This window comes from Tympanuchus pallidicinctus, unplaced genomic scaffold (assembly GCF_026119805.1).
Source record: "Tympanuchus pallidicinctus isolate F22 unplaced genomic scaffold, pur_lepc_1.0 scaffold16, whole genome shotgun sequence".
NCBI classification, from domain to species: Eukaryota; Metazoa; Chordata; class Aves; order Galliformes; family Phasianidae; genus Tympanuchus; species Tympanuchus pallidicinctus.
The window spans coordinates 29,474,734-29,491,677 of NW_026294679.1; the positions used below are offsets into that span (position 1 = coordinate 29,474,734).

A 16,944-nucleotide genomic window follows, 5' to 3' on the forward strand; every position below is an offset into this window, starting at 1 on the left:
TAGAGCCATAATGGAAGCTACAACTGTTTATTGTGTGAAAATGACAGTGAGTTAACCATAGTATTTAACAGCCCCATTTTGAAAGTAATAAAACCAATGGTGGACTTGACATAAATTTACTAATTCAATTTCCTTAGATGTAGCTGCATTTCCCTCATTAAGCTGTATGCTCCCTCTGGTGGCATATCCACTATAAATGAGATTTGTGGTGGTGGTTTGCAAGGGAACGAATCAGCACAGTGTTCTGAAGTAGATTTTCCAGATTACCAGATTTTCATTCTGTTCTTTAGGCTGAAAATACATATTTTTTTGTCTTCATGTATTCACAAAGGAGGAGGTAGATTTTATACAGACTTCCAGCATACAGGAAAGTGTACTTATTAAAGTCCCTTCACATGTCATATCACACATTGGGGACAGGAAGTACAGAAGAGTGGAAAGGATGATTTTAATGAAGAACTTTAGTCATATTCAGTTCAATGATCTGGAAACCTGGGATGGATTTTCTGGAACAGTTAACATGTAGTTACAGACTTGCATGGTTTGGCAAGAAGACACAGCATGAGCTGAGGGTAGCGTTCCAGTCATCTTAAGCCACATACAAACCACTGTCAATTTGGGGAGGGTGGAAAATTAGCACATCTCAGCCTGGAGAAGAGAAAGCCTTCTGATAATGAAATTTTCTTTCCTATTTATAAGCTCCCTTTTTTACATGGGTAGATAGTGATAGGGCAAAGGGGAACGGTTTTAAACTAAAAGAGGGTTGATTTAGATTGCATGTCAGAGGGAAATTCTTCACTTAAGGGGTGGTGGGTGCTGGTACAGGTTGCCTAGAGGGGCTGTGGGTGCCCCATCCCTGGATGTGTTCAAGGCCAGGTTGGATGGGTGACATGATCTAGTGCCTGATTCAGTGGTTGCAGCCTTGCCTGCAATACAGTGTCAGAATTAGATGATATTTGAGGTTCCTTCCCACTCAAGCAATTTCATGATTCTTATAATGAGATTGTACAATATTTTCTTTTTTGGCTGGAATTAAAGACTTCACCAGCTAAGTTCAGAGACTAATACAGAAGTTCAGACACTTTGAACTTGTATCTTAACCCTTTTCTCTGGTGCAGTAGTGTTCTTGCTTCTCCAACTTCCTGACTTCATAGTTAGGTTTCAAACAGGCTCTCCCCTATCTAATTCTTTTACTTGATTTTTACCTTTTCACTTCAAGCTCCATGCACACATCCTGTGCATCCACTAACTAACCAAGTCTGTACATATCTCAGATAGCTCCCATTCTCCAGAGCAATCTTTCTACTCTAATGAATACAGTCCTTTTCATAGCTTCCACATTTTTTTTTTTTTTTTTTTTTTTCCCTGAGTTGTAGTTAGCTTCAGTTTTGCTCAGTAGTCATTTCTGTCTCTTAGCCTGTTTCCTTCCTTCCCCTTTGGTCACTTCAATGTATTTCATCACAATTCAGTCACAATTTTAGTTCTTGCTGTGTCAGATAGAGTTATTTGAAAGATATTCCTATAAACTACTTCTCATGGATCACTTCTTGCAGCTGTGCCAGAGGTGTTGCCTTCTTTCTCTACACCTGGCCATTCTCCACAATAGCTTGCAAATCTCACTATTGCTACTCTTTTCTCTTCTGTGTAGAGTCAATTTCAGAAAATGAAGTGCATTTGATTTAATGTTTCCTTTTTATTTAATTCACTTCTCAGAAAAATGCATCTAAACCCTCTCAATTGTCTTTGGTCAAGAATAAGACACTGCCATTCAAGGAGAGCCTAGAAATAAAGAGCTGTTGTAATGTAATTCAAACTGTAATTTTAACCTCAATGGTGGCTTTTTTCAGTGATACATGTATGTGTAGGATGATGTAACAAGCTGATGTGAATGAGTGGAAAGAATAAGATTCTTTTCCTTGCTCAATGTGTAATATTCCACATCATTTAAAACACTTCTGTACAAAATAGTGTATGAACTGACTATTAACAAAACTGGCTGTGTGCTGAAAGCCTTCCATGTCAGTTTTAATAGAGCAGTGCTATTGCATTACAGTGGAATATGCATTTCAGTGCAATGAGTTAAATGTTAAAACAGAATGCCTAGACAGTTTCCTTAAATGTTGGAATGTTAAATTGTAACTGGGAGCAAGCTGCCACTTTGCACCTTTTAAGTCTTTCTGGTATCTTTCAGCTTTTCATCAGTTCTAAAACTTTATTTAAAACATTTACATGTGAGTAGCAAAAAAGCAAGTAATGTTTCAGACCTCAAAGCTCTGTACACATGCTATTTACCTTGACTAACAAGCAAGCTATGGCCTCTTCCTCAAGGTGTTGGTTTTTTTTCTCCCGTAAGGTAACTTGTATTGTATTTCAGATCTAGAATAAAGCATGCCATCCCCTCCTCCTGCTGTTAAAGGACACAACACAACAGGGCTAGCATTCTGACAGGGGCCTACTCTCTCAGGAAAGGCAGGCTTGTCTTGTACAGATATACCAGAGAGAAATGTGTGTCAGGGAGCTCTAATGCCTTGCTAATGGGAGCATATACCCTGCTGTACTGAAAAACTGCTTGAAATAATTGCAAAAAGTGAAAAGAAAGCATCTTTACAATTCAAAAGTCACTTGGTTAGGCAAACATGCAGTTGCTCAGCATATTTACAACCTAGTATGAAGCTATGGCAAGACTCCTTAGGAAAGTCTGATTATCTGAGATAGCAGAAAATGTCTGAAAGACAAGCAAGAAAGATTGGATAGTATAACAGCAGTTTTAAATAACTTATCCAGATTTTTTTTGCTGTATTTGTCAAAAATATACAATATTAAAGGTTGCCTAGTCAACAGTAATACTTTTGATAGAATCAAAACAGGCACAAATAAGGCGACATAAAGATGAAGGTCAAATAATGTGGGTTTTCATTTTAGTGTTGTACTAATTAATGAGAACTCATATGGTCTGGAGTGCTCAAAATCAAAACTTTTATTTAATACACTTGTAAGTTCAGTAGTCTGAAAGTGAAATATTTCAGTACTTCTAAGACTATATCCACTATTATTAAACCATTAATTAGCAAATTTAGGTTTGTAATTATAGCACTGATGAAAAAGTAGGAGCAAACAGTAGAAATGGAAAAAAAACAGAATGATACCTTTAAAAACAGCACATTATTTTTTCTTAACTGTCACAGTTACAAACAAGCTTAGTTGAAGCCAAACATTTAAAGTGTTAGCCTTTAAAGTTTTTCTTCAACTGTACCCTAAAAACCTTGTATCAATTAAGTTGTAACAGTTTTTGAAAATACATTTAGATCCACATAATCAAATGCAATTATATGGTTAAGCATAATGGTAATAAATTTCTAGATGTAAATATTTCTGCAAAGACTAAGAAAGTTTTGATACTTCAAAGCCTCTGCTCAAAACTTACATAGTGTCCTATTGTACTGGCGTAAGTGTCAGCAATCCAAGACATCTCCCTCTCTCCTGTGCTCATATCAGGAGCAGGCACATCAACTCCAGGACCTGTTGGCAACAGTGAAAACAGCTTTTAAGGATCACACCTTAATTGCTACCTTCAAGCATTGTTCCCTTGGGAATTGAACAGGGCTTGGCAGAGGGGAGCTGTATTCCTGCTTAATCCTCTGTTCATTATTCAAGGAACTGATTCTTCTGGATTCAGTTCAGTTTTAAGCGTTGTATCATGCATTTGTACAATACTATCAAAACCATCAACCCTTCACACAAGATGCTCAGTAAAATCAAGATCAGTCTTGTCACAACTCAGAGTAAAATAACCCATCAAAAGTGTAGTTTTACTTCTTTTATGATCATCATTGTAACAAGAAGGGCAACATTTAGGTATGATTTCTGTGTACCATGCTGTTATTTTTGCATTAGAATTTTCTTTTTGCATCTGATTGAGTTGAAAAGTTTTATTTAAAAAATTGAAGATAGGCCACTCCTAGCCATTGCACTGTAGTACACACATTTGATTTTTGTTTTTCAAGAGACATTACATCTTAGGCTTTTGAGAGTACTTTCATGCATCTGCTGCAATAGAAGCAAGTTCTGTTTTTTCTAGGTAACTAAATTTAGCATTTACACAACCTATTTGAGATGTCTCACTCAGCAAGATCTTAAATCCAACTGAGTCTCTACAAAGTTGTTTCGCACGTATTTGGAAGAGGCTTGTGAAAACTATATAGCAACAACCACAGGTTACAGCAGGCACCTATACTTCTTGCCTGTGTTTCCTCTGCAGCCTGTGGTTGTCATGGGTGAAGTCACCAACTTTCTCTGGCGTGGCCATTCCACTTCCTTCCTCTGTTTCCTCAGATGTACACCAGAAGCCTCAACTGAGATGACAGTTACAGTGAAACAGCTTGATACTAGAAATTAGCATTGCAACAGGTTTGGTCACAACTTTTATGATGTTTCTAAGAGAAATGTGAGTCATTTTGATCCTGTGAGATCAGCTCTTGTGGCTTTTTAGAGCAGAATACAGCTCACAAAGAAAAGTTAAATACAGTTCCTTGTACAATTAAAATGCAATGACTCAATTCTTGGCAGCATTTTGCTGGAACTATTATGTCAAAATTATTTAGAGATCTCAAATACAATTTAAGCATATTGTTTAGTGGCTCCTCCTAATGAACAACAAATCAGATTCCTAAATCTTTGCATGGATTTAGATTTACATTGGCAACGTACCAATGAAACCTTTTTTCGCCAGCTCCATGGTAAATCTTCTTGTGATCTTTTCCAATTCATTGTCCTATAGAGAAAATGTAATAAACATTACAAGAAATCATTAGTGTTCATAACTACTTGCTAAAGCCTATGCCCAAGACACTTCCTTTTTTGTTTTTTAGAAGGATGATTCATGTGCTGCCTATACAGTTTACATGCCTTTTCCTAACATACCCTTGATATTCAGACAGTACAAGGAAATGTTTGACTTGCTTTCTGTACATTCTGATCCTTGATAAGTTAGGAGTGCAGCGCAGGAAGAACCACCTGTGCAGAGATTTCTGTCACACAAATCTGATATCTTATGTGAGAGATTTATACCTAGTGACAGCAAGAGCCAGCCTGGCAGTTACGTTATGTAATCAATGCAGTTTAATTACTTTGCACAAATCCTTAGACTTCTGAGCTTAGAATATCTGCTATCTACTTTAGCAATCTTTTCTATGCACGTTACTTTAATTAGGGAAAGAAGGCAAGCCTGTAATAAGCTTTTTATAAGCCAGGTTTGTTACCATTTACACTGGAACAATACATTAAAGGGTTTAATGAAGCATAACACTATTTGTCAATATGAAGAGAAACACTAACTTTTCTAGAAACAATTAAATGTGAGCCTTTATTTTTTTTAAAAGTTAGTATTTTTTTAAAAGTTGGTATTTTTACTAATCAGGTTCCAAATTAGTTGTTTTCTTCTTCTGACTTTGAGGAAAAAAAAAGTAACAACTAAGTTCAACCTTGGAAATGCAGATCTGTTTTGAACCTATTGCAAGCACAAGCTAAGCTCAGCCTCTACAGAGGCAGAAGTGGCAGGAAGTCTCCAGTGGTCAGTAATACCCTTAGAGCCAGTAAGAGCTGAAGTACTGAAGCTGGCAGGCTTCAGTACTGCAGTTAACTCTTTTTCATCTATGATTAAGCTTACTGTGTAGTTCTTGGGATTGATCTTCACACCAGCCTTTGCTCCACCAAATGGCACATCTACAGGAATGCGAAGGAAAATAATTTTATTTTTTTGACAGTAAAGGCAGAGCACATCAATAATGTGTGAGCAAATATGTTTGGTTTTTTTTTTTTCTGATGAGAATTGAGTTTTTGCCATGTTTAGGTCTTCTCATGTGTAAGCTATGATCTAATCTGGGTCCTATTAAAAACAGGAAATCTTTCAAGGGCAGCTTGAAATTTATCTTTCAAATTCCAAAATTAGTGGTTTTGAATTTTCTATGTTGCAAGGTTTCGTGCTTAACTTATTTCCACGAGGTGCTACAGCTTGTATTTTACTGTTTTATCTCAAATTTAGGAGTCTAAAGTGGTGCACCTCTATGCTCAATGAGATATTGTTTACAATCAGATAATGCACAGATTCTCTCCAACCTGCCCTACGCTTTAGCAGTTGCACATGAATTGTAATTCATTGTAAGCTGTAAATAAAAAAAGTTTATCACTCCTCCATCTCCACAGCTTCTGTGTGTGAACCCTTTACAGCCTCTACCTGTTCCCCTAGAATTAGCAGCCTACTAATAAGAGCCTGATACACATTGAAGAAACACTTTTACAGGGAAGAAAGTACCAGAATTTGGTCTTAGTAAATGAAAATGCAGCTTTATTCAGGCTTAGGTGTCAGCAGTAACAGCAGAGGGAATATATGCAATTTGTTTTGGTCCCTATATTTTTGTTTCCTAACTTGCTAAACTTGTTTAAAACTTAAAACTTAATCCTTCAGTGCTGATGGCAATTAAAGATTCTGTCTTTGCTTGTAAAATCACCACTTACCAACCACAGCACATTTGTATGTCATTAGAGATGCTAAGGCTTTCACTTCATCCACACTAACATCCAAGCTGTAACGAATACCTGCAGAAAACAGGAGGAAAAAAGAGAATTCACTGAACAACTTCACAGGCACAAATTGAGAATGTTAACCCCAGGCCTGTATTTATTAACTTAAATGCTTTCAGTCTTCGATCCTCCATTCTCCTACTTATTTGTCCATTTTTTACCTAGAATTCAAGACTTCAGAAATTCTTTAAGTAGTTTAACAGAAGCAATCAAGCTCCAAAGGAAGACAAAGCATGCTGATCGATGACCTAGAGTAAAGTTCTTGAGAAGGCTGATAAGGCTCACCAGCATTCTGTAAGATCTTTAGCTTTGCACTTTGTTTATACAAGATCAACTGTGTAGCTGAATGTAACTTACTAGTACATGTTAAAATCAAGATCTTGCTAGAGTAATGCAAGCTCCTGCTAAGTTGCCATGTGTTGGCTGTAGTCCAACAAAACCATACCTAGCATCAGCTCTGACTACTAGGTGCTGCCAAGTAACAGAGAGCTGCATGCCACTCCTCTAATTCAAATCTGTTCAAAACATCTTGATGGAATAACTATCCCAGCCAGCTCGTGTGTGACTAGGCCACCCACCCCACCGTTTGTGAAAGGCTGCCCTCACTTGTATTTCCTGCTCTTAGTCATCCAGCAGTGTGCGCTGACAAATGGTCTCAATGCAAGTTCAAACAAATTGCTGTTGGTTGACAACAGTGAGGGTGCAAAAAAACAAGAGATCACAGCCTTCAAAGTTGTCCAGAGCTTAGAAGGAAATGATTACACAATGGCAGGGAGACCCGTCAACTGCCTGACTCTTGCTCATCTTCTAAAAATGAGTTGTAGCTCCCCAGTAGATTGAATTTGATGTTAAAATTGTGGTAGTTGCATAGTGGAAAATATTCTCTAGCCAAAATGATAGCATGTATACATGCAGAAGCCTAAAGATGAAATTTAGGACTAGCACAATGCCCAGTGTCATGGGACAGCAAAAAAAAAACAACAACAAAACAACACCTCTAGCGATGTATGAGCTTCTATCCAAGTTCCTCCTGCATCACTAACTAGACAACAGAACTCTGGAGGATTTATTCTCTCCTCCCTCAGCTTCCCAAATCCTTGGCTGTAGGTTGTGCCAAGTTTCATGGTGGATTGTACAGGCACAGAGTGTCCTTTAGATGCTAGGACAAGGCATCACTAATTCCTTATTATGTAAAGAGAAGACCATGTTCAGGTCCTTAAGAGTGAAAAAGGCCAGCATACATTATCCAGACTAAAGCACTGTGCCACTGTGAAAGCCAGGCCTGAATGATCTGGAAACCATCCCGGTTTCAGAGGAACTGAGTGCTATTCAAAACTGAGGGCCAACCTCTGCTTTCTTATGCCTGTTCAATTGGGAAAAGAAAAGCCCAGTCCTCCACAGAACAGAATTTAAATTTAGTGTGTATATGGGGGAAGGGTGGCCTCCAAAGGCAAATTAACTAGTTTTTGACTTAGGCAGATGTGAAGGTTTTACTGCTGAGGTTCAGGAACCTCTCTCAAAGGAAGAGATCTTTGAAATACGGGATCTATTAAAGTCCACCACAACAGCTGAGGATAAAACATATCTGCTTTTGTAGCAGGTCTTACTCTGATCTTTTGGAGGAGCAGTTAAGCTTTTGTGGAGCCTTGAGCAAGAGCAAACCCCACAGTGTCACTGACTGTCCTGCTTGGTGGTCCTGGCCCTGCAGGTATGCTCTGGGAAATGCTTCCTCCAGGGTACTGCTGGAGCCAGTAAAGACTGAAGCCCCAAACCCTGCTGAGCAGGAGTGAACTCTGTCCCTGAAGCCCCACCAGAACCAGGACACTGTGTATTGATTCAGTCCACATAGTTACTCAGACTTCACCAGGTTATGTACACAAAACTGTTCTGCCAGAATGATGCTAGTACTACTCCTGCAGGCACCCAATGTGTCCTTTAGTGATATATAGAATCAGTAGGGCAGTTAAATAGTTCAGGATAGCTGTTTTGTACAGTTTTAACAGGGAACCAAAGTACAAAAGGAGAGATTAGCTCCCTCACACTCCATATGGAGGATGCAGTTATGAACAGGTGAACAAAGAGCAGTTTGAAAACTTGTGGAGAAGCTCCGGTTCAGTAGCAGTACAGTCACAGGTTGCTGTAAATTTTATTGTAACAAACATTAAACTTTTATACAAAGTGTACTAGAGAAAAAGCCCTGAGGCTAATCAAGTATGAATGTGCTTTCATCTGAAACACCTACTTGTCACCTGTATATGAACATCAGAATAGGGGCAGCTTTTAGAGTTGAGACTGAAATCATCCTCTTCTGGACAACTTTATATTTTGAGCAGAATTGAGCCTTAAATAGTTGTAATTGAAATGGCTTGTTGCATGGCTTACTGTTGTAAATGAGAGATTAGGGAAATCTGACTTGAACCAACGTCACTAAGCACTTTATTCTAGTTCATCTGCTAAAATGTTTTATTTTGATGTCAGGTATAGCTCACAGTGTGGATTTCAGGTTCCCTGACAGGAAGTTCCTGCCCTCTGTGGCATGGGTGGATAGCATCAAGGATGTGCCAACAGTCTGTTCTGCTTCATGCCTTGGCTGGGTATTAATTTTCAGGAGCTGTCATTCTTCTGCAGCAGGCCTACCTCTCACCAGGGATGTTTTCTGTGGTAAGCTGGTAGGACTGATGAGAACTAGGCATCTGAGAATGCTGTACATTCCAACTGCAAGGGAATGCACAAAGATAAAAGACTTAATTTCTGTTCTATTTAGATGTGAGTGGAATTTAGTTTAACAGCTTCCTAATTTGGCAGGAGGAAGCACTGCCATTCATTTGTATGGCTCTTTTGGCAGTGCTGCTATGCATTCAACAGTTGGATTCTAAAAATGGACTATATATAAGGATAAAGAATTGTGGGTTTTTTTGTGGTGGTTTTTTGTTTGTTTGCTTTTAAAGATTCTAAATACATGAACAGTGAAAGTAACCACTACACAGCCTTACTGGTTTTTGGACCCTAGTATGTTCCACGCAGTAAGTCTCTGGAAACTCAGGGCACTCACAGCAAGCTAGCCAGACAACATAATTTGAAGAAAGCCTCCAGTTACAGTATGAGTCACTGCCATGGAAAATACTTTTCGTTGCAAAAACATACAGATTCTTGTTCTAGTTAAGAATTCTCCTTCCTTGCCCCACCCCAAGAAGTTAAACAGCGTGCTAAGCCTGAGTTTGTTTTTCTATGTGTGAGACATTCCATATGAGGAAATATTTTCATTTCAGTGTTGTTTCATTACTGGTCAGCAAAAAGGTCAGGCTTTGCATTGTCTTCGCTTTTAAAGCTTCCATTCTCTGACCTTTATTGTGGAGACGCACACCCCCCGATTACCCCCTGCACTGAGCCCAAAGCTTACTTTGGTCACAGTAAATTTTGCATATGATATAAAGTTAGATTCTTAGATGTTATGCATTCACCTTCACTTTGCCAAAAAGAGGTAGCAAAGTTCTCAAAGTACGGTACTTTCTGAAACAAATGTCAAAGCAGTAATTATCAGCATGACTGCATTTTGGATGCTGTGATTATAGAAGTCAGTTACCATTTTAATCAACAGGTCTGTACCAACAGACATGCAACAAAGATCTTTTTGTTTTAGAAGAGGCTCCACACCCTCCTAGATTTTATGTTGTATAGATTCCAGCCTGTTCGTCACGCTCAGCATGTGTTATGCTGCCTTATAAATGTACAGAATCATCAACTATTGGAGGATGATTACTGCTCTTCTATCATGCCTAAGGATCTGTTTAAATGTGCTGCACACTTAAGTTGCTGACATTGTTTCCTGATCAGCGATGACAAATGATAGTGCCAACATACTCTCTTACCACTAATGAGCATGAAGCACTCCAAGCCAAGTCTCAAAACTAAAGCATTGCCATAGCAACCAAGCAAAACACTCAGAGAGCTGCTCCTCCTGCACTGAGCTAATCTTAGCAAGTCTCTCAGCTTCACCACAACACGGAACAGATTCGTATCTCAGTCGAAATTATTCTTGCCTAACTGAGGCTTTTGTCCTGTGCTCACTTCAGTGTTCTCTTCTGGTTGTGATTATCATTTGAGCTTTGAAATTTAAGTGGGTATTTTACAGGTCAGTACTCCTGTTCAGATGGTGCGTTTGCTCTGCTCGCCTCTGTCTGCAAAATGCTTGCTCATCACAGTAGGCATTTCAGGACAGAGCCATCCTGTACTATCTATACAGCATGCAGCTGAACAAGCCTTACAATCTCATCTGAAACTTTTTTAGGACTCGCTCTGGCTGTATTCTTCTCCCCGTCAGCAACACTGGTTTCTGCAGTGGCTGTGTGAGTTAACAGCTCATCTGACCCCACCCAGAGGCTGACACCATATCTAGAGATTCAGTAAGAATGCCCATGCTGTTAAAACTATTCCAAGGAATCCGTAAAGCAACTCCAGTATTTATTGCAATGCCTTAGTTCTGCATCTCTAGATTATGTGTATCATTTTCATTTAGAAGAAGTTTGGGAAGTAAATAAATGAGACTATGGAATGTACTTATTTCAAACTCTGCACATTAGCTATAAGGATATACATATTTCTACACAGTAGAAACAGATCTTCCAGGCAATCCTTAAGCTCTTTCAAAAGAAGTACATTTTTCTAAGTCCAAATATCAGCAATCCTTTTAGCCTTCCCTATAAAGAAATTACTCAACCTTATTTAACCATATGAAAAGTGTGGTAAACAGTACAGTGACAAATTAGTAATTATGGAAGACTAAGAAATTCCAGACGAGTCTCTAACAAAGCAGGATGAGTAATTCAGTGCTGGAAAATAAGAATACTGTTCAACAATCAGTTGCAAGAATTACTCATCCCTAAATTCAATTCACTAACTGCCAAGGGAAGAATATTTGGTTTTTCACGTACAGCATTAACCAGCTACAACTTGGGGCAGGGGAGATGCTTCCCACCATTCTGATCCGCTCAGAAGCATTTCTTCAGTGAGCATTAAGGTACTCAACCAGGCAGAACTCGTCAGTATACAGCTCCCTGTGTACTATTAACAAGCTGTTCTATTACTTGAAATGCGTATAAACATACGTGCATGTAAGTTTATTTCATTCTGTGCAGAGAAAAGCCAAGAATGTTGTATTACAACAAGCCTCTGGGAGTACTAGTAAGATATTGCATTTTTAAAGGTGGATACAGCAAATGTTGTCTAACACTGGGCAGGCACATCCTACCTGAAAGAATACATATAGAATACTGCTAGAAGGTTGGATCTTACCTACAGAGCTACCTAAGCACTACCTAAAGGATGAGGTTGTCCATCCAGCTGCACTAAGGACAATATAGTGGTAGGTAAGAACTGACATGGGAGAGGCAGTGATACTGCTTCCATGCAGACATTAATACCATCAGCATGGGTGTGTGCAGAGGGCAGAAATAACAGGTTGACCATGGCAGTTCAGATGCCATCGGATCTGCAAAACAGTAAGCCAGTGCTGGCATGAAGCAGGTAAACTCCATGCAGTGCCTAAGAATTTAGATCCTAATGAGGCGGAGCTGACGCAATTCATGCAAATCAGATGCATAGAATACCTGCCTGGATGACACAGAGAACATGAGGGAAACTCAGGGGAGAGGTTTCCCTTCCTCACTCCCCCACGTGTTTATCTAGCAAGCCCAGAGCTGAGAGCTTTCTCTATAAATAGACAAGGAGCCAACAGTAGCAAGGGAAAACAACTATTTAAATCAAGGACAAAGCTGGCTACTACACAAACTGTGGGAGATGACTGCGTGAGAAAGCAGAGACTAGAAAGATTAAAAACCAGAAGGAGGCATAGCCTGTTACTGGAGTATCAGTGGCAAAAAAAAACAATGCTAATGGTCCACTGAAAAAAGCAACTAGTTTAGAAAAGGACAGCAAAAGCATAGGCTGCACATTCCTTATCCTGCTGTTTTTTGGTTTTTTTTATTTTGTTCTTCAATTTATCTATGTATCCATTACTAGACTAATTTAAAAGTTTGTTATCCTACAATAAGAAAACAGAAACCCATGAAAATAAGGCACCTGTATAAGCTTTAGCTCTAACACTGCAAGTGTTACCAGGGTTAGGCTAATTACCCTTTTTTTGTTTAACTTTCAGATTACTTCAAAATAAGACCTGTTTCCATGGTCTGTTTCAGGTTGCTGATGGTCTGTTTATTCTTCTAACTTTTATATGACTCTAAAACATTTCCATATCTTATCCTCTATGACCAACTGGGACAAAGATACAGCCTCAGAACTTTCAAGCAAAATATCAAAGCAACCCCAGATCAACACAGTTGAAGTAAAACTGAAGGTGCCTTACATTACTATACCTTATTTTTCCCACTTAAGGGAGTAAACCTTGTCATGGCAGCCAAGCCACCACTGGTACTGGTCTGTTGCAAACAAGGCTACCAGCATCTATGCATATAGTTCAAACAAGATTATGTGCACAACTGCAGCTATTTGGTGATTGGATGCTGGGATTAGCTTTAGCCATAGATTGCTGCAATGAAAAAACTGCAGCAAAGGTAAGACAAATAGATGTCACCTTATGCAGTATGAAGCTCATTAACATGAACTTGGGACAAGTAAGAAGGAAAAATGCTGATAGGCAGAAGGAAAGCTGCCAAAAACAGAAAATAAGACAGTTCTGAAATACTGAAAAAATCTCCTTCCATGAACCAGCCAAAGCAGCACCATACAAAAACTCATCAGATCATCCGACTCCAAGTCAACTGAGCAAGTGAAATAGATTTGTATTCTAAAACAGATCACAAACAGAATTTTAATGTAACATATGACAAAATTTTTTGAAACCCCTATATAAGTGGAAGTCAGAATCTACCCTGGAACTGAAGATTTAAAAATTTCTCTGAACTGAGGAAGCAGATAAGACTCGGGGCAAGTTGGGTGAGCACAAACAAAAGGTAGGCTGTTTCCCAACTCAGATTTATTTGGTTTCATTGATAACAGGTCCACTGTGCAGTCAGCTAACATGAAAAGGCTTTAAAAAGTTTTAAAACCATTTTATAGCTGTATCCCCACAGTAAGTGCTGCCTAGCAAACATGGAATCAGTTCCATACTACTGGGCAGGTAGGAACTCAATAAGCTTACTTATATTTGCACAATGGTTATTTTCACTAATCTGTGAAATAGTCCTTCATGCTAACCTATGAAGGAAGACAGTTGTCAGCAGACACATGAAAAAGTAGCTTAACCAGTTGCATACCTTCCACAGAACCTGATAAAAGTATTTACAAAGATTCATTATTTTAAATAGTAACTGAGTGGATACTTTTCAATGGAGTCATTTGTATTCAGCCATTTCGTTTCCTGTACTCTATTTGGTTTGTTTTAGTTCTTCATCCAGCTGTCAGTGCAATGAATAAGAGCAGCTGTGGATTCCTGTTAATTCCGGCCACTAGCATGCAAACTACTACATAAGCAAGGGAAAGAATAATGTGACCCACTGCATGGATCCAGCTACCATGAGCATTAGTCCCGTCTTGTTATGATCAAAAGCAACTCGAGTTCCTCCACGCAAGAAAACTGCTCATGTTCACAAATATCTGAAGGACTGGGGGCAAGTGGATGGGGCCAGGCTCGTTCTGGTGGGCCCAGCAACAGGTCAAGAGGCAGTGGGTACAAAGTGGAAGAAAGGAAGCTCCACGTGAAGATGAGGAAAAGCTTCTGCCAAGACAGCCTGTGGAGTCTCCTTCTTTGGAGATACTCAAGACCTGCCTGGATGCTTTCCTGCATAACCCGCTGTAGGGAACCCACTTTAGCAAGGGAGTTGGACTCTGATCTCCAGTGGTCCCTTCCAACCCTTACAATTCTGTGTTCTGTAATATGTTCTCAATGGCATGTGGAGGTACTCAATCAGTTTCTAGTCCAGCTAACATCTCACTTGCAGAAAATGGAGTGTTTAAACCCTAGATTTGAGTATTGTGAGATCAATCGCTTAAATTTGTGACCGTTTTGGAAAGATTCCGAAGCACAGGAGAGAAGCATGTCAAAAAAAAAAACTGCTACCTTCCTGAGTTGCAAAGGTTAGTAGTTCTCAGAGTCAAGAATTCTTTTATCTACAAATTAAGTGTTGCAAGATGCAGAAAGTTATTTCTATTTTCTCTCTCTCTGTGATGTGAAAAACAAATACTGAAGTTACAAACACAGATTTCCTAAAATTGCTTCTCTTGACCCAGAAAAGGGTTACATGCAGTTCTGTGCAGTGACAGTGTCTGACGCAATCAAGTTGGCTTGTGTTTCTAGACCCACTTGGTGGGAGAGTGAGATAAGTAAGCTATTAAATATTTTCCTATAATATTAAATGTGTATTAGGATGTTAGAAGTAGGCCTTTAAGAGTGTCATGCTTGTTCAGGAACATGACAGCCAAGTTTCCACTGAGGTACAGAAGTTTGTCTACAGAAAAACTTAGGGGTCTTGAATTTGCCATCATCCAGCCCAACCCACGTGCTCTGCCGTTCCATCTGCACCAGGCCAATTGCCTGCTTGGTACCCTGACTTTCAAGGCAAGCCTCTTATGACATTTGCTCTGCTGAGTTCTGCCTAATTGCAGACAACAGAAATGACTACAAAAGGAGGTATGAATGACCAGTAGTTTCTACTGGCAGGTATCACCTGCGTGCACTGAGTTTTAAATCTGCTTTATAAAGGTCAACTTTGCTTTAAGGAGGTTGGCACTTTCCAGATCAGGGCTGGACTACCAGGGATCGAGGTTTCACCAAGGGGCGAAAGAAGTGCAGACAAAAGAAGTTGAAGATGACATCAGTAACTGAAGAAAAAAGATTCTAATTGCTACAGTGCTAAGCTATAAACACAGGTGTTCAGTAGAAATGGTAAGGCGCTGCTTAAAATGTAGAATTATTACAAATAATTCAGTTTCTGTTTCCCCAGTAATGAGCTCTCTCCAGGTCTATAGTGTTTAAAAAAAAATTTTTTTAAAGTATTTGATTTACAGTTTTTCTTGGTTAGTTCCTGGTTAAATCTGTGAATGAACATAAACAAGAAAGTACACAGAAGCCATACAATCATTCATGAAGAATTTTAGTATGGATGTGTGTCCAGAAATAAGGATTAAAACTAGACAACAACCTTGAAAATACTAAAATCATTTATTTCCTGCACCCATACTTACTTCTTCCATCACCTAAACTGCAAACAATGGTATTTAATATTCTTCAAAGCTTATTAATATGCATACCATGTACTTTTTCTGTAGATGTCCCTGAAGATGCAAACCTAAATCCAACTGCAACTGTACAACTGTACAATATCTAAAGCTCCAGGAATGCAAGGAAGATGAGAAGTATAGTGCTTCTTCAAAGACTGACAGACATGACAAAGCGTACTGATTTGCTACTGATTACCTAGCAGTAAAGGCTCAGTACAAATTATAGGTCCTTAAAAACATAACATTTGGTATGGGGAACAATTGATCAAGCTACTTCACACTAAGTGCAAAGCCAAACTTCACAAGCCTGCATCTGTGATGTTAGGAACTGTGCAACTCCTAATGCTCTGAAAGCCTTCCAGCTGCCAGCTCACCCCCTTCTTTTAAAAGGTGACCTTATGTCCCTTGCTGCTTCAAATCACTTAGGCTGTACTCTGGACTCAGTGCGTGGGACACTCAGTGCAGCAAGCTCTTCCATTTCGTACTAGGGAGTTTGAGTTACAGTGCACTGGGCTTTGTGTATTTTTTTCCCCTCCTGTGGAATCTACCAAGATTCTAGTTTAAAAATCACTTTTAGACAAAAGCTCATATGGTTGGTGCACTCCAGACGGATGCAGAAATAACTTTGTCACCCCTTTTCCTGGCAGTTTCAGAAATGTTTCTGGTTTGCACACCTCTTTAATAGCAGGTTTCAAGCAGCCTATCTACACGTAATGTATCTCATGTCCTGTTTAAATAAACTATAAATCCAGGTCTGTCATCTGATAATAAGCAAATCCCTACACAGCACTGGAAGGTAAAATCCATTTGCAATCACACTGCATTGAATAGAGGACAAAGAAAACATCATTGGCAAGTCCTTCCTTAACCCATGGTGTAGAATGGCACAGGAAGAATAAAGACAAACCCTGAGGGCTAGCTATTTTCCTTAGCTGTGATTTTTAACAGCGTTGAAATTTTCAGTGCATGAGAATCGTGTCTTAAGAGCCACATCATTTACTTCTTGCACCTTTTGGATCTTATCTGAGACTGCAAGAAGCACAGTTGTCCATAGCATCAAGCAGTAAATCCAGGAGCCTACTGGACTGAGGAAGCAGCCATGGACCACAGCCTGCAGGGCGCAGCTGTAAC

The 16,944-nt window shown here is 39.2% G+C and overlaps 1 protein-coding gene across 1 annotated transcript in view; it reads right to left on the bottom strand.

Annotated features, from left to right (window-relative positions):
• GLUD1 (glutamate dehydrogenase 1) overlaps positions 1–16,944 on the bottom strand; it is a 30,598-nt gene that overhangs the window by 12,271 nt on the left and 1,383 nt on the right. The window contains exons 2-5 of the mRNA XM_052678172.1: positions 6,514–6,594; positions 5,666–5,721; positions 4,708–4,771; positions 3,425–3,519 (exon numbers count right to left, since the gene is read on the bottom strand). Of these exons, the coding sequence (XP_052534132.1) occupies positions 3,425–3,519; positions 4,708–4,771; positions 5,666–5,721; positions 6,514–6,594 (296 nt within the window). The remainder of the gene's footprint in view (positions 1–3,424; positions 3,520–4,707; positions 4,772–5,665; positions 5,722–6,513; positions 6,595–16,944) is intronic.